At 41.2% G+C, this 27,671-nt stretch overlaps 1 protein-coding gene and 1 long non-coding RNA gene across 2 annotated transcripts; one reads left to right on the top strand and one right to left on the bottom strand.

Moving 5' to 3' along the window:
- Window positions 1-12,998, bottom strand: LOC115012627 (uncharacterized). Its single transcript, XR_003832710.1, has 5 exons — window positions 12,939-12,998; window positions 9,655-9,765; window positions 7,737-7,840; window positions 3,319-3,406; window positions 1-1,449 (listed from the first exon to the last, which is right to left on the bottom strand). It is a non-coding gene; the product is annotated as an uncharacterized LOC115012627 (long non-coding RNA).
- On the top strand, window positions 5,235-27,671 carry LOC115012626 (collagen alpha-1(I) chain-like). Its single transcript, XM_029438325.1, is given in 50 exon segments — window positions 5,235-5,482; window positions 7,765-7,956; window positions 8,330-8,352; window positions 8,626-8,661; window positions 9,970-10,062; window positions 11,806-11,874; window positions 11,983-12,027; window positions 12,816-12,869; window positions 12,962-13,015; window positions 13,127-13,180; window positions 13,276-13,329; window positions 13,453-13,479; window positions 13,481-13,507; window positions 14,180-14,224; window positions 14,332-14,385; window positions 14,530-14,574; window positions 14,782-14,835; window positions 15,414-15,512; window positions 15,630-15,674; window positions 15,855-15,953; window positions 16,292-16,345; window positions 16,445-16,552; window positions 17,426-17,479; window positions 17,597-17,695; window positions 17,792-17,845; window positions 17,946-18,044; window positions 18,189-18,242; window positions 18,352-18,405; window positions 18,966-19,073; window positions 19,162-19,206; window positions 19,753-19,851; window positions 19,962-20,069; window positions 20,178-20,339; window positions 20,446-20,499; window positions 20,600-20,707; window positions 20,837-20,890; window positions 21,200-21,253; window positions 21,353-21,514; window positions 22,071-22,178; window positions 22,653-22,760; window positions 22,850-22,903; window positions 23,487-23,594; window positions 23,730-23,783; window positions 23,904-24,011; window positions 24,103-24,156; window positions 24,306-24,413; window positions 24,719-24,998; window positions 25,118-25,308; window positions 25,527-25,769; window positions 26,008-27,671. Coding segments are annotated over 50 exon segments (4,344 nt in total). The 5' UTR covers window positions 5,235-5,400; the 3' UTR covers window positions 26,155-27,671.

Below are 27,671 nucleotides of genomic sequence, written 5' to 3' on the forward strand. Positions count from 1 at the left end.
AACACAGAAAAGAACTATGCACAAAACAAATCTCAAGAAATCTACAATCATTGTGTCTTGACACACAAACAACCATTATAACCGGACTCAAATCCAGCTCTTCGGAGCTGATAGCCTGGGTATAGACCAAATACGTCTGTGTGTGTGGGTGTGTGTGTGTGTTTACGTGCAAGTGTCAAATGTATTAACAGGTAAAAGTGAAACAAACTTCACAGCTTGTTAACAGTTGTCTCTCTGCCTTTTTGTCACCTTCTCTGTAGACTGTACGTATGTCAGTGTGTGTGTGTGTGTGTCATTCAATTGCATTAGACTGAGACTGAAAAATAGGGCGGATCTGCAGTTTTAGACCTGCTGATTAACATTACTTTTGCAAAAATGTTAGATTTTTTAATTTAAAAACTGATTTTCACTTACATTTTCTTTTCTTTCATTATCCATATCCATACAGAGGATAACTACATTTCTATTTTCTGTTCCTTCAATTTCCTTTCATATATCTACACTCAAACAACCGCACTTTTTGTCTTATGTCTTATTTTAATTATTTAATTATATAATAGGAATTATGATTTACCTAAACTTTGGAATTCAAACTAAGCATCCAACACTTTAAAGGTGTCTCAATGCTGCACTGAGAACTGTATAACACTGATTTGGAGGAATAGTATTTATTTTCAGAATAAGTTATATTTTCTAAATCTCTTATCGACAATTTTTTTAAATTAAAATCATCAGCTACTTTGTACGTCATATAGAAAATTGTACTTTTCTCTACACATAAAATACATTTAATGAATACATATTTCTTAATGCAGAGCTCATATAACAGTTGGTGTCATAAAAATGATTTACGATCATATCTGTGTTCTGTCACCTACATTTAATGTGTTAGTTCAGTTTGTGGTTTACCACTTTAATGCTTTTCTACATATTGAGTTTTAAACATAATATGTTATAAGTTTTAACAAAAGAAAAACATATTCTGAAGGGAATTATGATTATGATTACATATACAAGCAGCGTATCGTCTACATACAAAGAGACTTTATAAGTACGTTTGAGCACAAATAGTTCCACAACATCAAAAATTCTTGAAATTGTAAACAGTAATGCAAAATTATCTCTGGATCAGTTAAATCAATTCAACGCTTGCTAAAGACTCTTTCATCATTTGCTTTCAGGGTCATTTTAGAAACCACATCTAAGCCGCTTTCATTGGTTTAACCTTGCTAAATATCAATGACCAGAAATGTAAACTTCTCTCAAAGTGATCCTGGATAATAAGGAGTTTCCTCATAAAAGTAACAATTGTACCAACAGGATAGCTTTTTTCTTAATGTCTCTCCTCCTATCTGACCTTTTAGGATAATTAACATCATTTCAGTCTCTTCATCTTTTTCTCTGGTGCAGGAATCCCAAACATTTCCATGTTTTTTCTCCAACTCTGCTCTGCCAGGGGAAACGTTGGAAATTACAGAGTTGAAAATGTTGCTCCACTGATCACTCAGACTTTATTGCTATATGGCTTTGCAATGTGCTGTAATTAGATCATACTTAAATGTATAGACTGTGTGTATGCAGATCTCTCTGGGGTCAAACATACTCTTCTGCTTGTGAGAACTGATCTGACCTTTCAACATGCCAAAGTTAAACCACTTGAAATTCTGAACCAGCTAATCAACTCCCAACCAATTATCGATAGCTATGTGAATGCAATGGAATTAGGAAGGAATTTTTAGAAATCAAAGCCTGTTTGTACATGTATAGAGCTAAAGAGAAAATGCACACAATTCTGTACTCTTTAATTTATTTATTTATTTTTTAGGCCAAAAAAAGGCTTTTTTTGGTGTCAACATAGGGGTTGTTTCAACTGGGTCCTTTTACTTGAACACTGTCATATTTCAACACTGAAGACGTCAAAGAGCCTGAGTAGAAACCAACACTAGAGTGATGATGTCATCAGCCTCCTTTTTATATTGTTTTAAATTGGGATCTTTTGAACTCAACCTGACTGTCACCAGAAACATTACATGTGAATATTGACTCTTTTGGACTGGATTGGATTAATACTTCTGCTTTGAAGGCTGCTATAGTGAGAATATATAGTTATTACAAGGTGGAACTTCCTACTGTTGCTCTAGAATATATAGTTAAAGATATCCTGCAGAGTTTATTTCACCTTGAGTAGCACATGTAAATGCAAAGAAAATAATTGCCTTTGCAAATATTTTCTAAAGGAAGTGCATGCACTCACTAAATTAGACCCATACAATGAATTTTGCTGAGTAACATTAAATGTAAACATAACTTTTTTTGTTAACAAGGAATTCCACATGGCACCTTTAAAAGCATATGACCTAATCATGTATGACACACCCCTTATCGCTACATTTCTACGGCATGGTATGTCCCTGCCAGACTACATTCGCTTGGAACCGATCTGTTTTGGGTTCTCATTAGCAAAAGTTGTTGATAGTACCTGGTACTTTTTTAATACCATCTTATTTAAAAAGTAATAAGAGGTTCCAAGCGAGCTGAGCCGATTCCAGAAAGTGTAGTTAAAACAATGCAAACCACTGATTGGTTATTAATTTGAGTTAGATTTTATCATCAAGTATAGATTTAGTTAAGCAGAAGTAAAAGTTCCTACGTTTTTATTGGATAAAGTCAATAAATGTTGTTTATTGGCCAAACTGCATAATCTATTGGTATGCATTTAGGGTTTTCAAGCTGCCTCCAAAAATAATTTTCAGTCAAACGCACTTGTACTATACATTTTTTTAAACTAAGTCAAAATAAACTATTCATATTATTTTACTGTAATGAATGGCTCAAGCATGTATGGAGGCAGCTTGTCCATAATCACCATTTGTTTTTAACCATTTTTCTAATTTCAAGAATATACAGTATAAAATATGTGTGTTTTAAGACTTTGCTCTTTGTATACGTATGCCTTAATTCATTTTGTTTACGTGTCTAAACTCGACCCTACATTTTAACCGCTGTCATTATGGTGTAAAAAGGAAGGTTGCTCGCTGATTAAGAGTCAACTGAAAATACCACAAAGTGAATGTACTTTTGAATAGCGATGATTTAGGTATTTGTGGTTTGCTGCTGAAATGAGAATGAAACTTTCCTTCAACAGATAAATTGAAACAAAAGCTAAATGTTTGTGTGTACGTGTGTGTACGTGTGTGTGTGTGTGTGTACGTGTGTACGTGTGTGTACGTGTGTGTACGTGTGTGTGTGTGTGTGTGTGTGTGTGTATACATGCGTTTGTGTGTGTTGCTTTGTGACGCTCTGAGGATCTGATCGTACTGGAGGTCGAACCGGGGAATGATGAGGTGGCGCTTTCCTCCCTTTCTTCTTCTTTTCTGCCTCGCTTTCTGCATTCCATCCTCTTTCCCTGTAGAAAAAAAGGAACATGCAGACACATGGATAATGTGAAGGTATCTGCAGTGTGTGTGTGTTTGTGAGAGAGAGAGAGAGAGAGAGAGAGAGAGAGAGAGAGAGAGAGAGAGAGAGAGAGAGAGAGAGAGAGAGAGAGAGACAGAAAGACAGAAAGACAGAGAGACAGAGAGGAGGAGTGAATTAGAGGCTTGCTTGGCCAGCTTCAGACTGTGCAACGTGTCTGCTGCTGGTGGATCAGATGGCAGAAAGCTGCTGCTCTGCGTCTCCCTGCAGCTCTTCTGCTCTATAATGTCAGCTTTCTGCTTAATTACAGCTCACCTGCAGCCCGGCCGGCGCTGCACACAGCCTCGTGCGGAGGGGGAGGACGAGAGAATCGCACATATAAACCTTTATTTGGGAAAAATGCAGCCGCTAAAAAAGGGCTTTTATTATTTATAACCAATAACAATCATAATGTCTCCAAACCCCACAATTGTGCAGGTATTTCAAAACAGAGGCAGTTGCACCCACTCGTTTAAAAAAATGGAAACATCTGGTTCACACATAAGAATCGGTGATGCTTTAGATCTATCTATCTATCTATCAATTTATGTATCTCTCTCTCTCTCTCTCTATCTATCTATCACATCACATCACTATACCATATACATAAAGAAGACTCTTCAGCCTGCATTTTCTCAGTCCCTAGTAACACGTTTCTTAAATGTAACCTCTAATAAGTCAGGAGTTGTGTCTGAAGTGCCATCCTATGACACTTAAAGGAAAAATCCCCAAACACACAGATTTTACACAAGCTCTGGGGGTTGTTTAGTGATGAAGGACTGTCAGAAAAAATTAAAGGGGCACTTTGGGAATTTAGTATTATACATTATTTAAGTTTTAAGTTTAACTCACAATAGACTATAAAAGAATGGTTCAAACTGAAGCAGCAGATATACTGACTTTGAGGCCCTATTATGGGTGAAGCCTTAGAAATGCTGGATTGATAGTTGATAGCATATTTTCATCACGCACCATGTTTGTGATACAGTTTGTACAGACAGGTTGTTATTAAAACTATCTGTAGTTTTAGCTTTGGTGCTGAGATTTTAACACAATGAAAATCCTAAATTATGTATACAGTGCAAACAATGAGGCTCTCCAAACCCGGGGTCAAACTTCCACACTGATCAGAGCTGAATTAGCAACAGAAACAAAAACACAAGATAAGCTAAACCTACAAATGAAACCAAACACCTCTAAGCCTGCAGCCATGCTCAGCACATGTTAACAGTCTGACAGCTAAAACCATAAGAAGAATACTTGAATGACACAATGACAAATCTAGAACCTAAAAACTAATTTAAACAAAACTACAACACACCAAAACTGTAATGTTCTGAGATATTTGTTGAACTAACCCTAAAACTGGAGCCAGACTCCCAGAATCTAGAGTCTAAAATTCCACTCAAATCAAAGTGAATCAGGAAGTAGACCAGATCCAGAAACAAAATGTGAATTGAACCCGTGGCTGCTGGAGGAGGAGATCTTCCTCCGACCCTTCGATGCTCTTCAGGATCAGGTTTCCTCCCGCTCAGACCCCCCTTCCTCCCCTGATCCAAACTCCAACGCTTCTACTGTGGAATTATGGAAGGAGGTACCTTCTGTTTTTTCTTCTTCTTTTCTTTCTTTTCTTCTGTTTTTTTTTCATTGAAGGAGGGGTCCATTCTTGTCTTCCCTAAACGTGCAACAGCGGGGTAATGAGGGTGCGTCCCCAGTCGGTCCAGTCCCCAGCACCTCCCAGTTCTTCAGGCTCCCATATAAAAACCCTGGTGGAAAGTGAGTGTGGCAGTAGGGAGTTTTCTGCTGGGGTCAGGAGGATTGTGAACAGACGAGCGGACCCTGCTCCAAACATCAGTATATGAGTGGAGTGTAGCAGGAAGAGAAAACATCCCCAACTTTTTTTTCTCTCTTGCCTCAAAGAGTCTACATGTCTAGTGGATTCTAGACATGTTCAGCTTTGTGGATATGCGGCTGGCACTGCTGCTCAGCGCAGCGGTGCTCTTGGTTAGAGCGCAGGGCGAGGACGACCGTAAGTCTCATCACTGTTTACTGGAGCTTCTCAAACCTTTTTTTCCTTTTTGTTTTTAAACTGGTTTTGGAAAATGGATTTTCTCTTCATGGGTGGACGGCTGCTGAGATCTTAGACAGAGAAGAGAAGAAAGGAAAAAGTTTGAACTAGAAATAAGAACTTTGATGCGTGCTGCTCCTTTGTTTCCACTAGATAGATAGATATATTGATATATAGATATGTAATATATAGAAATATAGATATATAGATAGATGAACTTCTGCAGCTTGTAGGTTAAACAGTACAGGGTGTACGTAATGCATTGGGCATCCTAAGGCCTCTCTCTCTCTCTCTCTCTCTCTCTCTCTCTCTCTCTCTCTCTCTCTCCCTCTCCTTGTGTTTGTCTCTCAACCCTCCACCTCCCCCATGCATGCAGTGCGAGTTGCTGCAGGTTTTCTAGGCTTTCCTCCAGGTGAGGATTTCTAACGGAGAATAGCAGAAATGCATGTTTCATCCAATTTGAACCCCCCAAAAAAAGTTGTACTTTCAGAAAAACATCAGCTTTTTTTCTGACTTGAAAAGCCTGGTGCTCCCATGGCATTTTGTCAATTTGACACCCTTAACTACACTGCCTGCAACCTACCACCCCAATACCAAAGGTTCATCTCAGCCTGAAAAGATGGCATACTACAGTTTTGGATGTAAGACTAGAGGAAAAAATGTCAGTTAAGATTCCCCTGCTTCCAACTGACATGAGGCAGATAGGGAAAGCTTTCCACAGGCCTGGTTGGAGTGGCAGTGTAATTCACTGCCTGGAGCCAAGTGTTGAGTTGGCCAGGTGAGAGAGAGAGAGAGAGAGAGAGAGAGAGAGAGAGAGAGAGAGAGAGAGAGAGAGAGAGAGAGAGAGAGAGAGAGATAGAGAGAGAGAGAGAGAGATTAGGAGGTGAGTAGGCTCAGTCTTGTCTGCCGGAAACATTTGACATCCACCGCCTGAGCAATCTTCCACTTTAAGCTCTGTATCAGAGTTTACAAAAGATGTGTTTTTGCTAAGACGTATTTATGAAGAGAGTTGCGGTCAGTGAGAGGGGACAGAAGCCTCAGTTGGTGTTAAGACACTAACAGTTTCCTCCTGTAAGAAGACAAAGAAAATCAGCTCAGCTCTGGGAACAAGAGCCAAGGAGCTGAAATTGAATTTTTCCAGATGTTCTTGTTGTCTGGAAAGAACTCAGCTGCCTGTCTGTTTGTCTATATGAAGCAGATGTGGTTTGACCCTCTGGACGGTCTCACAGCGCCATCCAGAGGCTTCACTCCGCACCTGCAGACACATCTGGCCGCCACGTCCCCCACACCGCCTCCTTTCTCCCTCCTCCTCCTCCTCTTCTTCTTCTTTCCACTCGTTTTTTCTTTTCTCTAATTGCAAACACATGCGGACCGTGTTTCCACCAGCTGCTGCCAAGCCGACTGTCTGCAGCGGCGCAGCTTTTCCCCCTGAGCTCAGCACTTTGGCACGCTGGGACATTAATAACCCCTAAAAGGAGCCCCAGTCTGGGTTTAGTTTTGCTGAGAAATCCACACCAGCAGCAGCAGTGGTGCTACTCAGGTCGGAAAATGTGACTTTGAGTTAGAGCAGAGGAGTTTGTATTGTTGTTAAAGGGAAATGAGATCACTCCATGCGTAACGCTGATGTGACCAGCATCCAGACGCAGCACGTCAGTGCCCTCTCTGTTACCTCAGCCTGTCTTCTTTAGTCTGAGGCCATGCTCTGTACAAACCTTTCACAACGCTCAGTTCTGCTTAATATTTTTATGTTACTGCCATAACCATTCCCTGTGTTCATGTTCATAACGTATGTGTATATATATATATATATATATATATATATATATATATATATATATATATATATATATATATATATATATATATATCAATCAATGTTTTAAATATATTATCTCATCGTGAAGCACTTTAAAACGTGAGTTTAAGAGTGCTACAGAGAACAAAAGCATAGGCCTGTATCACAACTGTTACATTAAATTTAAATAACATTTTTAGGTGATGTGATATGGGTATTTTAGAAATGTGTTAAATACCACTAAAATGGAAGCTAAACAGGTATTATATTTGTTGAAAGGTTTTGAAAATATTATAAATATATATTATAGAAATATATATTTTTTATTTTTTATCAACTTTCAGTTTTAGATATTTTCTAAATTTGGCTTCCATCTAGACCTTTGTATTGTATTTGTATGCGTGTGTTCAGGTGTCTCACCTGTCTCTCTGTGTGTCGCCTCCCTCAGGCACAGGCGGAAGCTGCACCTTGGAAGGCCAGGTGTTTGCGGACCGGGATGTGTGGAAGCCAGAGCCATGCCAGATCTGTGTGTGTGACAGCGGAACGGTGATGTGCGATGAGGTCATCTGCGAGGACACAACTGACTGCCCCAACCCCATCATCCCCCACGATGAGTGCTGCCCAATCTGCCCCGACGACGGTACTATATCTATCTATATCACTTTATCTCTTCTTTTTTTCTTGATTTTATATTTTCTCAGATAATCGGTAATGTCAGCTGCATTCAATTTTTTTATTTTCTCTTTTTCAAATGTCTTATTTTCCTTGCTTCCTTACAAAAAGGGCAAATCCAAAAAATGTCCAGTCTTGCTCACCTGTCTCTCACATCTTTCACACACACACACACACACACACACACTCATTCTCCTTCAGCACCAGATTTGCACTTCTGCTATATTTAGGATTTCCTTTTATTCCTCTACTTTTATTAGAAATTGTTTAGTAAGATCACTTTTTTGTGTGTGTTTTCTTTCATAATCCAATTTAATAATCCATTTTCTCTCTCTCTGCAGGCTTCCAGGAGCCTCAGGTTGAGGTAAATATTGATTTTTATTTATTATATACTTCATTGATCAGCAATCATTCAATGATGCAACTATTGATTGTAGTATTGATTATCGATGATTAGGACATTTCATGATAAAGTGGAACATGATAATTATTTAACTAAATTCAAAGATATTGTTTATTGGTCTGTATCATAAATATCAAAAATCACTTTATGGATTAGATTAGATATATCATTAATCAGGTGAATCATATTCTGATATATCAATGACATAATCTCTTTTGTTTTCTTTGCTCACAGGGACCCAAGGGAGACCGTGGAGCCAAGGGAGAGAGGGTAGGTTCTCACTCTTTTCCTCCTATGAATCACTTTTTAATCTTTTGATCCCTGGTCACCACGTGGTGCGTTCACAGTCTGACACTCCAAGCAGATTCCTGTGTGTTTATGATGGCGTTGTAGGAAGTAGAGAAGAGTTAGAAGTAAAACAGAGTGAAGTATGAAAAGTAAGAGCATGCAAATGACTGATGGACTCTTGTGTAAACAGTAGCGGGTCCAAATAGCATCAGATCTAACTTCTTATTGGCAGATAGCATTGTATTTAATGATGCATTTGGCTTTAAACATTTGTCTTGCAAAGTAACTCCAGGCATCTGATACACAGAATTATGTAAAAATCACAATACAAAATTAAATGACACTTAGAGTTCCTTAAAACTACTACTTGTACTTTGTTAGTTCCACCTACGATTGAAGGCAATGTCTGCAAATAAAGGGCAAGAAATAAGCTTTAACAATGGTCACCATTTACTGAGAGCAGTGACATGATGAGTGAGTGAAAACATGCAGAGGTCACGTTGAAACATGCAGACTGACAAAGTGGAAGCTTTTCTTGGTAGAAGGAAAGTTAAAAACTGTGAGGAAGAATTTTTTTTTTTATTAAATTGAATGAAAACAAATTCAGGGTGGCTTTATGTGAGTTATGGAAAAGTCTTTATGCAGGTTTGGGATTACTTTTGCATTGGTGATGAAACTTTTTATTTATAGATTTTATTATTTATTTACATTTTTGTCATAATGAGATTTGATTCAGACATCTTTGATTTGCTGACAAGTTGGATCTGAAACCCTAGAAAACCCTTTTTATTTTGATAGGTCGGCTCACCTACAGCTGAGTGGGGGAGGGTACTTCTAATCATTTTGTATTAATACACAATATCATATTTTTATATAATTATGAGTTTTAGCAATGGTTATTATAATGTATCCATATTATTTATTATGTAAAATGTATTAGTAGAATGTCTATATTCCTAGAAAAGTTGTTCTTACCTAGTTCCTGTATCCTGATGTCACATGACCAAAGGTCCATTCCTGGTTGGTCACATGGTCAGTCTCATACGGAAGTAAACTGCAGGTTTAATTCTGCTCCTGTACATGAGCCTGCCAGGACACACATAGGAAATTAAAGATTATCCACAAGGATGTGTTCTGAAGATGTAGAATGAGTTTATGCAGCCGTGGGATTGGGGGTTGATCAAATCAAACGGTGGATGTTGATGTGTTTTAGGAAGGTGACCCTCATATTCTGACTCTTGAGCCTGACCCCTTCTTTGTCTTTCTCTCTCTCTTGCCTCCCATCTGCAGGGTCTTGCTGGTCCCGCTGGTAGAGATGGTAATCCTGGCCAGCCTGGACTTTCTGGGCCTCCCGGCCCCCCTGGACCCCCTGGCCTCGGTGGAGTAAGTTGTAGATTTTATTTTGCATTTCTGTATCTGACTCATTTAGGCACAAATTAACCAGTTTTAAGCCGACCAGAGCTGGAAATAAAAGTGGCATAACTCATGTATGTAAATTTGTTAGAAGGAGGTGTGGCACCATATCGACCTGCTGATGTCAGTAATTTGTCAGTGCTTCTGCGGTGGTCAAACAAACACATGGAGAAAACAAAAATACAAAACAGCAATTCTGTTCTTCTCAGCCCTGCATCCCTCATATTCCACTACCCATAATCCGTATTGTTTACTATAGTTCAGTGCATTCTCATACTACTTCAGGCCTTTTGTTAAAAGAAAGTGAGTGATACTAAATGTTTTTTTTGCTGTATGTCATCCAAATGGACCAGTATTAACTAATACGAGTATGCTGGGTGTGAACACAGCTTCATAGAGGGCAGGAAGAGCTAGGAACATCTTAAACTCCAGATTTTTTATTGGCATGCTGTTCTCTCACAGAATCTAGCTTCAGCTTAAAATAACTAACTCTGAATTGGAGTTTGGCTTTCAGTCTGGGGTCAGAAGGTCAGAAGTTCATGAGGGTAGAGGCTCAAGAAGGGCAAGCAGAGATGTTCTGGATGCTTGTTTGATCTATTAGTTGAGTTAGTTTAATGTTGAATGGACATATTTACAATACTTTTCCCAATGTATTATACTAAACTAACATCCCCACTGACTTTCATTGTAGTTTACTACTGAGCTAACATTCCCAGGCTAATTTTGCATTCCTATGTAGAATTTATCATTGACTCACATGCTAATTCACTATGCTAAGCTAACATGACATGACATCCCAGTCTTATTTACCATACTAATGGAGATGTTATCATTAACTAACATGCTTCTTTACCACTACCACATATAGCTCAGAGTATCACAATCTAATGATACAGTTTACATTTGTATGACTCACAGGCTAATTCACCAGGCTAAGCTAATATTGCATACCATTCCAGTCTGTAAAGGCTTGTAATGAATTTACCATTTGCTCACATGCTTATTCAAAACATCTAGCTTAGTTTTAGAATTTAATTAAGCATGCTATGATTCATTTTTCTATTGACTTCCATCCTAACTGACCACAATCTATCAACAACAGACTTCCATTCTAATTGACCACACTAAGCTAACAGAGACTCTAATGCCATCTTTAGCCTAGATTTAACTCACCTCAGTTTGCATATTCTCCATCTACTGCAATGTGTCTGCAAAGTGAGATAACAGCAGTAGCATCCAAAGACACTTCATTAAGCTCAACACATCCTACATCAGCAACAGTATGACTGATTAGGTCAAAGGTTATGAGATGATCCTGGCTGAACCAAACTGTCTCAAAAATGATGGGGTATGGTAGAGCAATGTAGGAAACAGGATACAGAGATGGTCCCTTATACATAGACATGTTTTACCTGAGGTTGCTTCTGCATGAATCTTCATTTGTAGGATTTGACATAATTGAGGATGTTTTAGCTGGGATGGCCCAAATTGTATTTTTGTATTTTGTACAAAGTACTTATAGAGGAAGAGCAATGGGTCTTGAGTTTGTTATGAATATTTGTGAAAATGCATTGTTTTACAACTGGCATACCAACAACATAGAAAATGCATTTTATTCATGTCATAGAAAGTTAAAACCTGATTGACATTTTCAGTAGATATGTCCAATGAGAGATGGATTGGAATATTTATATCTCTGTTTGCTTTTTCCAGAACTTCTCCCCTCAGATGTCTGGTGGCTACGATGATAAATCCAGTGGCATGTCTGTGCCTGGACCTATGGTAGGTCACACACACACACACACACACACAACAACAACAACTCACGCTATAATTTCACTGTCAATCATGGCGATGCAGTATCTGACTTTGCCTCTGTTTAATTGACAGGGCCCAATGGGATCCCGTGGACCCCCTGGATCTGCTGGTTCTAGTGTAAGTAGTCCACTTCCTTCTTCCTCAACTCAACATCACTACCCTCTCCTCGGTGCCTGCTGGCATGAAGCCCGTGCAAAAAACTATATCAAACTCCTTTCATTCACTGCACTTTGGTTAATTTCCTCTGGAAAACAACAATAACACTAACACAGTGGTGCAATACATTCCAATTTGTTATTTTAGTAGTAAAAAGTAGTCAATTCTGTAAAAATAAACAAACTACATTTTGTGTTTTTAGACAGAACGCAAAGCAAATTTAAAATATGATATGGTGACAATGGAAAGACCCAAGTAGACATGGATTTGAGTTCAGTCAGATGCTGAGCAAAACACAACTAGCCTACAGCTAACGTCTGCAGGCTACACAGGTGTGTGTATTTTGGCTTCGGCCAATAAACAGTATTTTGACAGCGCCAGGAAAGAGTCATTGGAACCTTTAAGCTAGTGGGTTAGCTTTGAGCTTCAGAGATTCACAACAGTAACCGATAAATAAAAGAAATGTCTTGAGGCTGGATCAAATTATGTTAATGTGGTTGAAGCTAGCCTATAGACTCACTCCAAATACACAGTTGATTTACTTAACATTCATTAATTGAGTTCTACCATATAAGCAGAGAGATAGTGTTTAGTTATTCCCACCCAAATGAGCCGACATTCAAAACTATTATAACTTTGCTATGCATGTGCATTTATGTGGATTTTCACCCAATAGAGTGTTAGCAACACATTTGTAGCCTGCAGTATTGGTGGTGTAGTGATGGTGTTTTTGTGTCTCCCCCCTACAGGGACCTCAGGGATTCACCGGCCCCCCTGGTGAGTCTGGTGAGGCTGGAGCTGCTGTGAGTATTATCAACATGAAACAGATATACACAAACATTGCACCTTGGTTAGTCTGTCGTCATTCTCACCTTGAGTGTGTCTGTCTCTACAGGGTGCCATGGGTCCCCGTGGCCCCGGCGGCCCCCCTGGAAAGAACGGAGAAGATGTAAGTCGACTGGTTTATTCTGCTCTTGTTCACCACCTCTATCTATATCTGTCTTAGAGTAAGGAATTACTTTATTCGTCCGTTCATCCTCTTCTCTCTGTCTTCCCTCAGGGTGAGTCTGGCAAACCTGGTCGTGGTGGTGAGCGCGGACCTTCTGGCCCACAGGTAAATTGCCACGGCAGTGTAATTCTTAGTGATTAATAAATAAAAAAGAGCTGTGATAATAAAAGGTGTTGTCTATCTCTTTTCTTACACCTTAGGGAGCTCGTGGTTTCCCAGGAACCCCTGGTCTGCCCGGCATTAAGGGACACAGAGTGAGTCAGAGCCCCCGTTCAACAAATCAACACTAAAGCATCTCCTGTAACTGTGGACTAACTTTGTATCTCTCTCTCTCTCTCTCTCTCTCTCTCTCTCTCTCTCTCTCTCTCTCTCTGTAGGGTTTCAGTGGTCTGGATGGCTCTAAGGGGAGACAATGGCCCCGCTGGTCCCAAGGTGACTGCCTGTCTTTGTTATCACCCTCCCTCCTCTAGTAGTAGTTGTAACATTATCGGTTAATACTAATGGTGATAGTAGAAATAGTAATAGTCATAGTATTGTTGTGGTACTTTAATAGGTAGAGTTGTAGTTTCATAAAGTTGGGGCAAGTGACTGATATTTTAAGGAGACATATTCTAAAAAAGTGCATCAGTCAGAAAACATGGGATTCAACAGACCATTCAGATTTGTTTCATTAGAATATTCATCCCCCATCTGAGTATCTCCACCCATGGCCGAAGAAATACCTTTGCAAAGGTGCGCCATATTTTTCTCAAAAGCCAATCAGAGAAAACTGGGCTTTTACAGTGAATACAGGTATATTCAGACAGATATTTTTTGCATTAAAGCATGTAAACATTTTCTTGTGGAAACCCAAAATACAAGTATGAGCCTGAAAATGAGCACTTTAAAAGAATGACAAAATTGAAGCCGCAGAAGCTGAGATACCCTAAATGTTAGTTTCTAGTAAGTAAGTAAGTAAGTCTTGGAGTTAGTATTAGTTGTGGTCACAGTACTGTTACAACTAGCAGTAGCAGCCATATTGGCTGGTTACATTGATATTGACAAATGATGCTACAGTTCCTATCATTCATCACCTCACCTGCCTGTGTGTTGATGTATGTTTAGGGAGAGGCTGGATCTGCTGGTGAGAACGGAACCCCTGGTGCTATGGTGAGTAAAACAATCGCCATCTCTGCCATGTAGTCGCCATGTTGGATTTTTCCTCCCTTCAAATGGATGCCAATTTAAAGCTGACTGACTCTTTCTCTGTTCATCAGGGACCTCGCGGTTTGCCCGGTGAGAGAGGCCGAAATGGTGCTGCTGGAACTGCTGTGAGTCCACACACACACACACACACACACACACACACACATACACATACACATACACATACACACACACTTGCATACAAATACTGCAATCAATCAATCAGTCAATGAACAGATCAACCAATCATGTTTGTCTATGTGCTGCAGGGAGCTCGTGGTAATGATGGTGCCGCTGGTGCTGGTGGACCTCCTGTAAGTCTTTCATTTTCTCAAAAGCTTAAATTGTGTCCAGTTTGTCTGTCCTTTAGTAGAATTTTTGAATGTGCAACTTCTAGTGACCCTAGTTGTTTAAAAACCCCAGGGGGATTCTCAGATAGGAACTACTAAAGACAAATTTCTGCTTTCTGTTTTGGATGTGATGACTTTTCTGATTTCTTTTTTCTTATGATTTCATCCCAGGGTCCTACTGGCCCCGCTGGACCTCCTGGATTCCCTGGTGGCCCTGGATCTAAGGTACAACTTCGCCCATTATGATCCAATAACCTTCAACAGCCTCCATTTTTCATGTCTTTCTTTGACGGCTTTTACCATCCAAAATAACACCAGACATGCCATTTTATGCCATTTCTTCTTCTATTCTCTTCTCAAGAGAGGTTGTCGCAGTTATTAAAAAGTTACTGATCTGACTTTAATGCATTTCTCTTAACATATTTGACCTTTAATTTGATCTTTGAACAGGGGTAACATAGCACTATTGGCCTACAGTAGTAGAATCTTCCAAAATAAAACATTTACTTTGTCTTTGTTAGGACACATTTACTGCATGGAAACTGCAAAAGCTTTATGTGAAGATTAGTATATAGTTATATTACTATGTGGTGTGGAATTGGGACATTGTCTACAGAGATAGGAACATTTCTGTGTTTTATATTGAAAGCTGACAAATGAAGCTTGCCTTTTAATATTTATTTTACCTCAAAATACAATCCTCACATCATATAGTCCTTTCCCCAGATTGTACCTCTTTTTCTGTCATACTGGTATTTATACATACCTGATTATCTGATATTAAATGTTTCCTCTCTACCCAGGGTGATGCTGGAGGTCAGGGTACTCGTGGATCCGAAGGACCCGCTGGATCCCGTGGTGAGCCCGGAAACCCCGGACCTGCTGGCCCCGCTGGATCATCTGTAAGTACAAACAATAACCTTCTATGACTGTTCAGGTCCTAAACGAGATAGCATTGACATTATTCCTCAGAATCTTCCGGCCTAATGAAAATCTCTTTCCCTTCTTTCACCTCTCAGGGAAACCCCGGAACTGATGGAGTCGCTGGACCTAAGGGAACCCCTGTGAGTATCTCTCTCAGCATACTTACTTCATAAGCTTTTCAGGGTTGAGGAAAAAAGGTTGTGCAAGGCGCTGACAAAGCAGCCAGGGCCTAGTGTTTCATAGCAACACAGCCTTAGAGACTCGTTACTGGCAGTACGGCATGATATGACCGTGTTGTTGCTGTGTGCTACCCCCTGCAGGGTGCTGCTGGAGTTGCTGGAGCTCCCGGTTTCCCCGGACCCCGTGGACCCCCTGGACCTCAAGGTGCTGGTGGTGCCTCTGGATCCAAGGGTAACACTGTGAGTAAAGCTTTCGCAGAATTAAACAAAGCCAACATTTTCTGATATGTGTCCCCTGTAATTGACATGATTAAAAATAATACTTAATTCCATACATAGTGAAGTAAATGTAAAACTACTGAATCAAAAGTAAACATAATATATATATATATATATACATATAATATATACTTTCCTACCAGCTATTTGTGTTATTGTGTTGTTTGTTATTTATTTGTTAAGATTTGTCTCAATTATTGTTTTTTATCATGTGTTTATCTATATATTTTGGATAACTGTTGTTAGTTGTTAAATTGGTTTTGTTTGTTCATGTTTGTATATTTGCTTGTTTCCCTCAGGGTGAGCTTGGTGCCCCAGGAGCCAAGGGAGAGGCCGGTGCCAAGGGAGAGGGTGTAAGTTGAAGTTCACCACAGTCAACATGGATCATAGTTCCATATACACACATGTAGGAATACTTATTCAATCTCTTTTGCCGTGTGTGTGTTCTCCAGGGTGTTGCAGGAGTTCAAGGACCCCCAGGACCTTCTGGTGAGGAGGGAAAGAGAGGATCAAGAGGAGAGCCCGGTGGTGCAGGAGGCCGTGGAGCTCCAGGAGAGCGAGTATGCATCTCAACTAATTTTCACTATGTTATACTGTAAACGATAATATTTTCTTATATTAAGTGGCTGGTGTATTCTTACCTTAAAGAGAAATATCTTGAAGAGTCTATATAGAATTGTATTTATTTATAATATCTGCCTACATTACCTTTTTAGGGCAGATAGGCCATATTCTTACTTTTGTGCAGCAACAGACTTAACTTGTGATTTCAAAATCAAAAGAGAATGTTTTTTGATGGTCAGTGCAAAAAGGTTTGAATATTCTTCTTGGCTGAGAATCCAAACTGTAATTATGGAAAAAGTCAAAATACTATCTACCCATATAACACAAATATACATAGTGTGGACCGCAAATGATACAGACACCCTTTTGGTTCATCAGGCCCATGTATACAAACTCTCTAGCACCCCCTGCAGGCCATAACGTAGAACTCTAAATTTGAGAACCGATACAATATCTGACCTTGTGTTGAAATATTATAGAATAGAATGTGAACATAGCTCATGTTGCCATCATGGGTTGGTCATGTCATAACGACAACTGCTTCCTTAGTCTTGATCTGGCCCACAATGCATCATGCCTCATAGTGTTTTTGACAATATTATGCTATTTCGATTATTGTGTAGCTATTTTAAGAAAAGCTGAATTTTTAACACAGTTTAGACAATACAATAACATTTAACTAAGGTAGAGTGGAATGTCCATCAGAGTATACCTAAGCGTCCATTCCAGTGTTGACATGGACTTATTTCATAAAGTCCATGTCATAAAGGATAGGGCATGTTATAATCATTGTAATAGGCCATCCCAGTCTAGATGTTACAGTTTTGGCTTCTGCTCAAAGAGCTAAACATGCTTGATTCTCTCTGCAGGGTGGCCCTGGCGGTCGTGGTTTCCCTGGTTCTGATGGCCCTGCTGGAGCCAAAGTGAGTAAAACACACTCATTTGATACATCCTTTCATTTCACTTAAAAACATTGATCAGTTTTGATTTAACTAATAATTACCTAACTACCTAATTTCTCTCTTTTTATCCCATCATAGGGTGCCAATGGTGAGCGTGGTGCCCCCGGTGCTGTTGGAGCTAAAGGTTCCACTGGTGAATCTGGCCGCACTGGTGAGTCTGGTTTGCCCGGAGCTAAGGTGAGATTCCCTACAATCTGTCCATCACATAATTGTCAGCAACATCATTTATTTCCTTGCACATACCCTCTTCTGACCTCTGACCTCTGCCTGTAGGGTATGACTGGTAGCCCTGGCAGCCCTGGAGCTGATGGCAAGATGGGACCTTCTGTAAGTTCATCTTCCGTATAAAACATGTGATTTTAATCTCATGAAGACACAGACATTTTGTGTTTATTGAAATAAATCCTTAATTAATCGTCCTTACCAGGGAGTCACTGGACAAGATGGCCGCTCTGGACCCCCTGGCCCCGTTGGAGCTAGAGGCCAGCCCGGAGTCATGGGATTCCCCGGACCCAAGGGAGCTGCTGTGAGTAATGTGTCTCAGCTGCTACACAGTATCATTGATCATATGTTCTGGAATATTTGAGTAAATAAGTAAATAAAATACTGAGCTAATAAGAATTAGGGTTTTACATATCTGGTAACAGTGCTTTTCTACTCCTGACTTTAGGGTGAGGGTGGAAAGCCTGGCGAGAGAGGAGTAATGGGACCTACTGGCGTTCTTGTAAGTTGTCTACACTGTGCTACTCTTCGAATCTACTGTTCTACTGTTTTCTGTAATCCTTAAAAGCTAGAACCTGAGTGTCTAAAAAGCCTGCCATCTCTCTACCCAGGGTGCCCCTGGAAAGGATGGTGATGTTGGTGCTCAAGGCAACTCTGGACCTGCTGTGAGTAAAATGCCCACACACACACTCACACACACACATGCCCGCATTAACCTCCGGCTCATAAACTTGATGGTCTCTCACTACAAAATACACTTAAAACTAGAATGGCACTCAGAGAGCACATACCTCCATCAAAGCCAATGGAGTATTTGCGTTCTCCTTGGATTGTCCCATTTACCAAGTTGAACAGGTGTGTTCATGAGCTTTAGGTCGTAATGTGGAAACAACATGGACACTACACAAAGATTGTGTTGTATTTTATTGCTCTGATTTGAGGGGGGGTTTGCTTGGATTACATATTTTAGATTATTCCAACAATAATGCAGTACAAATGCCCTATTTTGCAATGATAAAATGCTCCATGATTTGCATCAACTCTAAAATTTATTGGGGCCTTCTTTGGCCCATGATACACTCTTCCACCAAGTTTCAGGTAAATTGGGGCAGTAGTTTTTCCATAATCCTGTTGACAGATAAACCGAGCCAAAATTATAACCTCTTTGGCAGAGGTAACCACACAAGCAGTTAGCTCTAACAGTCCTTCCTTTGCTCACTCTCAGGGTCCTTCTGGTGAGAGAGGAGAGCAGGGACCTGCCGGACCACCTGGATTCCAGGGTCTATCAGGACCCCAGGGTGCCGTTGGTGAGAGTGGAAAGTCCGGAGAGCAGGTACTGACTGAAATATGATCGATTGTGATACCTGATCAAATTGATACTGTCTAGGAAATTAACTCATTGAATATCTCTGTCTATCTAGGGTGTTCCCGGTGAAGCTGGACCCTCAGGACCTGCTGGATCTAGAGTAAGTCACTTATCATCGTCGTCATATTCACAATTACTCAGCAGTCTGCTCCCAGCAGCATTCTTTAATAGAAGATCATTGGAAGGACGTCCATTAGCTTATAATATATACATATTTACTAAACAGGCTACAAATGGTTAAATGTGTTGTTGCTATAAATTGTTTGAACATTGATGTTATTGCTACTAGGCTAAAGCTAGCTAATAACATGGTAATACTAAGGGGTTGTTGGTGAGCTAAGCAGATAGCATGACTCAATTTAACCTTGTCTAAAGACAAAAAAATAGCTCCATTATGGCCACCCGAGAAAAGGCCCTTGCCTAACAGATAGCGCTGTTTTGAAAAGTATCTCTGCAACAGACAAATATTTCAGTGTTCTGGGATAAAAGCTTTCCACCTCACATTAGAACCTCCCTTAGGGGAATATCATCAAACTTATAAATAAGCATTCCAGTTAGAAATATTCTAATGATTTCTTTGTCCACTCTTGGACTTTTACTTCAAGTTACCTAACTCTTTGCCACCCCCGCCCCCCCCTCCCCTCAGGGTGACAGAGGATTCCCCGGTGAGCGTGGTGCACCTGGTGTTGTTGGACCCGCTGGTGCCCGTGGATCCCTCGGATCTGCTGGAAACGATGGTGCTAAGGTAAACTACGGTAGATGTGAAAGAAAATACTTCATAGCCTGTGAACTTCTCATTTATTTGTTGTGTAACCCTCCTGCTCTTGTTCTCTTCCCCTTCTTCCTCTTCCTCAGGGAGATGCTGGATTACCCGGTTCTCCCGGAGCCCAGGGTCCTCCTGGACTGCAGGGAATGCCTGGTGAGCGCGGTGCCGCTGGCCTTCCAGGATTGAGGGGAGGAAGAGTGAGTAGCCACAACATTATTCCTAGTTCTCCCAATATTCTAGTTACCATCAACAGTATCTTTTCGTTATATATTTACCTCATTCCGCCCTCTCCATCCATAACCCAGGGTGATCAAGGAGGCAAAGGTGCTGATGGAGCTCTTGGTAAGGATGGTGTTCGTGGTTTGACTGGACCAATTGGACTTCCTGGATCTGCTGGATCCACCGGAGATAAGGGAGAGCCTGGTGCCGCCGGACCTGTCGGACCTGGTGGAGCTCGCGGAGGCCCTGTAAGTACCTTTCTGTCCGTCCATGTCAATAGCTGAAGACTAGTTCTCTAGCTGCTTGAATCTTGAAACCCTGGACTGACTCTTCTTCCTCCTCCTTTTTTGTTAGGGTGAGCGTGGAGAGTCTGGACCACCTGGACCTGCTGGATTTGCTGGACCTCCTGTGAGTCACTTCTTCATGAATGTTCTAGCTTTTTTTAGCTTGAAGCTTCAACACAGAATTTGCTGATTTTCTCTTTCCATCCATCATCTTTCTACCACAGGGTGCTGATGGACAGCCTGGTGGTAAGGGAGAGTCTGGAGATAATGGTGGTAAGGGAGATTCTGGTCCCCCCGGCGCTTCTGGACCCACTGGTGCCCCTGGACCTCAGGTTTGTAAATCCATATAGTCGTAACTTATTATAGAAAATCCCATAATTTAGAGTGAACATTGAAGTTGAGGCTGCATTGCCTGGCACTGGTTCTCACATGTTGACTGACAATATGTTGTGTCCTTTCAGGGTCCTGTTGGAAACGGCGGCCCTAAGGGAGCCCGCGGAGCCGCTGGACCTCCTGTAAGTCATCAGTCTTCTTCTAATATGTCCTCCTCTACCTCTATTACATTTACATTTATGATGACTTCAGCTTCATTTCATAGATCAGGAGCAACATAAGCAGTTAGTGTAGAGGTCAAAGTTGACGGTGCCTATGGCCATACTGAGCAGAGAGAGTAGTCTGGAGAAAATCCACTACAAAATATGTTTTCATACGGATGTATTCCTTGTTTTGCGAAAGGCTAGTTATTCATACTTTTTTATTGTTTTCACTGACATAATACTGCCATTTTCCAGCCAGTCAGCTAATGGACCTCTCTCTGTCCCTAGGGTGCTACTGGCTTCCCTGGTGCTGCTGGCAGAGTTGGACCTCCCGGCCCCTCTGTAAGTCTTCCTCTAATATTATTATCACTTATTGTTCCGTTTGCAGGGCTCAAAGTCTGGGATGGTTTTCAGCAATGTTGTTTCCCCCCCCCCCAATAGGGCAACGCTGGACCTGCCGGACCATCTGGACCAGGTGGAAAGGAGGGACCCAAAGGAAACCGTGGTGAGACTGGACCTTCTGGTCGCTCTGGTGAGATGGGTGCTGCTGGACCCCCAGGATCTGCTGGAGAGAAGGGTGGCGCTGGCGGTGATGGTCCTTCCGTAAGTTGTCTTTAACTTTTAAAACAAACTGGAGCCCCTTCCCATCTCAATCTATCACAGAACCAAATTATTGCTTGCTAATAAATGACTATACTATGTTTTACCTCTTTAGAAGGAGACACAACAGGTGAATAGGGTCAAAATTGAATTTGAAATTGAACTAATAGACCCTCATTGATTAATTACAAATATGTGCTAATTTTCATACATTTCCGGAACAGAAATGTTAGCAATGCTAGCCTTTGGTGAATTTAGGAGAGTCTACAGACTCAAATAGACAAAGTTAGTCAAATAAACCCCTTAATTTGTATTTTGGATGTTTTCTTTGGACTAGTCTAAAAAAAGACATGTTGTGGAACCAGAATAACCCTAACGCTCACAATTGACCAGTGCATAAAAGACAATATTTTTGCCTGTAGTTGCAGTGAATTAATTTAGTCGACACTTATTTGCTGATAACATGCAGATATTTGCTGGTGGTTGCTGTCAGTTTATGTTGCCCTACACCTCGATGTCTAACCATTTTCTCTTTGTCTCTCTATGTTGCCCCCTACAGGGAAGTCCTGGTATTTCTGGACCTCAGGGTATTTCTGGATCACGTGGTATTGTTGGTCTGTCTGGACAGAGAGGAGAGAGAGGTTTCCCTGGCTTGCCCGGACCTTCTGTAAGTTCTTGTTGTTACTCTACAAAGTCTACAAAACTACAAACTGCACAATGGATTTTAAGAAACCAGTATACCCAAACATCTTTAACCAGCCAATATGATTGTAGAATCAAACATGACTCCAAATCTAGAAATATTACGTGTACAAAACCCACTTCTAGAAGATATGTTGATGAAAGCAAAACCACTGAGAGTGATCAGAAATTACCACTAAACTCTAGTTCAGTCCATGAAAACTCACTTGGCAACAACACTAAGTGACCTCCATTAAGCAGGAAGCAAAGTTTCTCAAATGTATCCTTAATACCAAAGTATTTTCAGTAATAGATGTAAATTAAAAGTGATATGCATTAACTTTCTTATTTTATATTCCTGTCTTCAAACCTGCAACACTAGACAAGCCCAGATAATCTTTAATGATTTATAAAAGTAGCTGAGGTTGTTACTACTTGACTGACTGTGGCTGTGTCACAGGGAGAGCTTGGAAAGCCTGGACCAGGTGGCCCCAGTGGTGAGCGTGGACCCCCCGGACCCATGGGACCCTCTGGACTGGCTGGAGCCCCTGGTGAGACTGGACGTGAGGTATGAGGAAACAATTGCACCTGTACACTAACTATCTGTCTGACTTTTGTATTCTGGTGCAGTTAACCTGCTATGTGTTTGTGTTTTAGGGAAGCGCCGGTAACGAGGGATCAACTGGTCGTGATGGACCTGCAGGGTCCAAGGTGAGTTCAAATTCTATGTCACCACCACCAGAGAGTGAACTTATTCATTCAAGGTGAACAGTTTGCTGAGCTAGACTAGTTTCCAAATGGCATGGTGACACAGTAAACGTTGTCTGTATCCCCAAACAAGCTACAAAACAGCTTGAGAAGAGTCAGCTAGGTTGACCTAAACCAAGCAATAGCTAAAGCAACCTGCAAGGTCATTTAGCAAACAACATGCTCACTACAGTGGATTCTGCTAGATACTATGATGCTCAGCTGAGCATAGACTGTAGTTAGCTTGCTGAAACATTTTCACAAAAAGTCCAAAGACATTTCTATGAAAATGTAGTTGACATGGATAGAAACACCAATATGGCTGCCAGAGGACAGAGTTGTAGGTAATATTTTGTACAGCCTAAAAAGTGGCCAGTTTCCCCAAATCTGATGTTCAAAGGCCAAAACCCTGTAAGATCCTGGAGGACAGATGTTTTTTTTAGCTGAGCCTTTTTCACCACAACAGACCTATTCCTTGAACATAGGACCATGGTTATAAAATACTTGAGATTTAAAGCTGGTAAAATAAAATTGTGTTTGTGTTTAGGGAGAGCGTGGAGAGAGCGGCCCATCTGGAGGCTCTGGTGCCCCTGGACCTTCTGGTGCCCCCGGACCTGTTGGACCCGCTGGAAAGAACGGTGACCGTGGAGAGACTGTAAGTTTAGCCATTGTCTTTTTATAAAATGTTCTCCAAATATTAGCAATTGATATTAAATCTACTGAGGTTAGAGCATATATTGTGTTTCAATGCAACCTGTGTCTACATCGAACGGATTTTTGTATGTTCCAGGGATCTGCTGGCCCTGCTGGCGCTGCTGGCCCTGCTGGACCTCGTGGTCCTTCTGTAAGTAACAACACTAGCACCATTAATAGAAAAATAAAAACAAACAACAAATAAAATAGATGGAACAGCATACAAAGAAAGTCAAGACAAGACACTTCATCTCCTTCTTCCCCCCAACAGGGACCTGGTGGACTTCGTGGAGACAAGGGAGAGAGTGGAGAGGCTGGAGAGAGAGGCATGAAGGGACACAGAGGATTCACTGGCATGCAGGGATCTCCTGGACCATCTGTATGTTGCTTCACACTCGCACCTACACAAATACAACACATCCAAAACACACACTTTATTTTTAACTTCTATTTTTGTTTTGAATGCATAGGGATCTTCTGGAGAGCAGGGACCCGCTGGTACTTCCGGACCCGCTGGACCTAGAGTGAGTTAACTCACCACACGATCTTTAAGTGCTCTGAGCAGTTTTACGTTTTTTGCATTTTAATATTTGGTTTATTTTCCAAGCCTCAGAGTGTTTTGAGGGACTATGAAATTCAGAGACTTTAAGGTTTCCCTTTGTGGTGTTTGCAGGGCCCTTCTGGATCTGCTGGATCTTCTGGTAAGGATGGTATGACTGGCCTGCCTGGACCCACTGGACCTCCCGGACCTCGTGGACGTTCTGGAGAGATGGGACCTGCTGTAAGTCTAGCTGTCTAACAATCCATCCATCCATTAAGTTTTTACTCTGTAGCACTTTGAGTTTTGTTTACGCAAATGAAAAGTGCACCTATAAATACAATTTATTATTATTATTATTATTATTATTATTATTATTATTATTATTATTATTATTATTATTATTATTATTATTATTATTATTATTATTATTATCTGTCTTTGTGTCCCCTAACAGAGGGAAAACATAGGTTGATATTTTCCATGAAAAGCACAAAGCCACATAACCAACTTCTTCTCTTCCCCCTCTTGCCCTTCTTGTCTCTCAGGGTCCTCCTGGAGCTCCCGGACCCGCTGGAGCACCCGGTGCCCCTGGTGGCGGATTTGACCTCGGCTTCATTTCCCAGCCTCAGGAGAAGGCCCCTGATCCCTTCCGCATGTTCCGTGCTGATGACGCTAACGTTCTCCGTGATCGCGACCTGGAGGTGGACGGCACCCTGAAGAGCCTGAGCCAGCAGATCGAGCAGATCCGCAGCCCCGACGGAACCCGCAAGAACCCCGCCAGAACATGCCGCGACCTCAAGATGTGCCATGCCGACTGGAAGAGCGGTGAGTTTTCACACAACAGTTGAAGGGTAGAGGAGGATTGGAGAAGCTGCCTGGAGGGCAAATAGCATGATGGATTTCTGATTGTTCTGACCTTTTCCTCTCGACTCCTTGTTCTCCAGGACAGTACTGGATCGACCCAGACCAGGGCAGCGCTCAGGATGCCATCCAGGTCTACTGCAATATGGAGACCGGAGAGACCTGCGTATCTCCAACTCAGCGTGAGGTCGCCAAGAAGAACTGGTACATGAGCAAGAACATCAAGGAGAAGAAGCACGTCTTCTTCGGAGAGGCTATGACCGATGGCTTCCAGGTAAACATGCTAAACCTGCCAAATGGAGCACTTCCTCACTCAAATTCCATCCCTACCTGCCTTCTCTTAGGCCAACTTCCATCTCAGTTCCTCCTTCCTCTCAATACCATCCATCCCTCCTCTCTCGTTTTCTCAACTCTCTTCCCTCTCTACTTCATATTCACTTTCTGTCCTCGCAGTTCAGTCAGTAACCTCTCCCCCTCTCTTCTCCTACACAGTTTGAGTACGGCAGCGAGGGCTCTATGCCAGGAGATGTCAACATCCAGTTGACCTTCCTGCGTCTCATGTCCACTGAGGCATCCCAGAACATCACCTACCACTGCAAGAACAGCGTCGCCTACATGGACGCCACCGCCGGAAACCTCAAGAAGGCCCTGCTCCTCCAGGGCTCCAACGAGATCGAGATCAGAGCCGAGGGCAACAGCCGTTTCACCTACAGCGTCCTGGAAGATGGATGCACGGTGAGGAAACTTTAGCTTCTATGCTCTCCTCCCAATCCCACTGTCAGCTGAATAAGCTTTAAATGCTAGAGTCAGACATCAAACATGCATGCTAGCTACTGTAGCTAGTTTTAGCTGTTGTAGCTGTAGTTAGTTCAGGCAAAATAGGAAACATTTGAAATTTTAAATCAAGTGTTAACTGTGCAACGGCCATTGTGAAGGTTGCCCCTAACTTAATTTTCTTCTCCTCTATCTCTAGTCACACACCGGTACATGGGGCAAGACAGTCATTGATTACAAGACATCGAAAACATCTCGCCTGCCCATCATTGACATCGCTCCTATGGACGTTGGTGCTCCAGACCAAGAGTTTGGCCTTGAAGTTGGACCCGTCTGTTTCTTGTAAAAAGAGAAATCTGGACTTGAAATTGTTGTTGTGTGTGTGTGTGTGTTTAATTTTTTCTAGCAGTCATCTCTCTCTAAAAAACCCCCCACCAAAACACTTCTCTAATGCAATTTTTCTGAGAAATCTGACCCCTCGCTCCTGATTCTACAAATTTCCATTCAGCCATTGTTCCGATGGTCCACTTTACCTAAAACCTGCACTTCAACAAGATGGCGGCGATGCGGCGGAGTCTGCATCGTCGTGTTTGGGACCACTACTTTTTTTGTTTCTGACTCTTGGTTTTTTTTTTGGTTTTTTTTACCATCACCAACACCAAGGATCCTGTAGAGAAGACATTTTGTTTCACTGGCAACAAGAAAATAATATATGCTTCTGTAAAGTGTAAAAATTGACTTCCCCTCTTCATCCAGCCAAACCAGGCCTCTCTGGAGTTTACCGAAACCAACAGAAACACACCGGTGACTTTTGTATTTTTATACACCACTGTGGTGAGAGGAATGAAAGGACAGTCCCAACAAACAGAACCCAATTGTTTTGTACCACATTTCAGGTGTTGATGAATAAACGGTGAAACTGACAGCCATGTTTGCCTCTGTTGTTCTACCACCTGTCCACCTGCCCCAGACAACACTGACAACTCCATCCTCCTCATCTGCTGATTTTGTAGCTGTTGTGATTTGTTTGTTGTTGTGGTTGCTTTCTTGTTTGTTCCTTTCTATTTCTCCCTTCTTTTTTTTTTTAAAGAAATGTCACATTAAAACCACCAGCAGAGAAACATGGGTTTAAACCTCTTTTTTGAAAGAAAAAAATCCTGTGGCTACCTCAGAAATGCAATGCATACCAACTGAAAAAAAAAAAAAGTAAGGGCCCAGTGTTTGTGAAGTGATGCTAGTTTTAGCAGTCAGTGGGGTAGTTTAATAACACTTTTGCAGAAGCAGAAAACAGCTAAAACCTAAGGTGCTATTCTTTCTTTGAGGTCTCCTGGCTGTTCACTTTGGCTATACTATTGTGTAGTGTTAAGGTCATTCTGGCATGGCAGGGCCCTCTTGGTGCTAAAATGAAACCATGGTTTTTATTTTTGGTGTCCAGAATGAGACAAACTTTTTCTATTTCCAGCCACTTGAACTCTTCACTCGAGTTCAAGTGAAGAGTGGATCCTCAGACTCTTCACAGACTTTTTTGTTTTATCTTTTGAACCTCCCATCCACTTTTCTGTCCTCCAAATTCTTCTCCACCCCTTCATCTACACATCTGTTGTAGTTTGTTTCTTGTTTCTTGTTTCTTGTTTACTTGTGCGAAGGGTGAGGAAATTTCTCAAAGAAATTGGAATCAAAGTGAGATTTATTTTTAAATGCACAAAAAGAGAGCCATCAGCAAATAGTTTGTGAGAGAAGGCAGACAGACACACCAATGGGGGAAAACACCACAAGGATCTGTACCTATTTTGTATATGTATAATAAATTGAGATGTTTTTAATTATTTTGAATGCTGAAATAAAGCATGTTAAGTGGTCTAA

This window comes from Cottoperca gobio, chromosome 8, assembly GCF_900634415.1.
Source record: "Cottoperca gobio chromosome 8, fCotGob3.1, whole genome shotgun sequence".
NCBI lineage: Eukaryota > Metazoa > Chordata > Actinopteri > Perciformes > Bovichtidae > Cottoperca > Cottoperca gobio.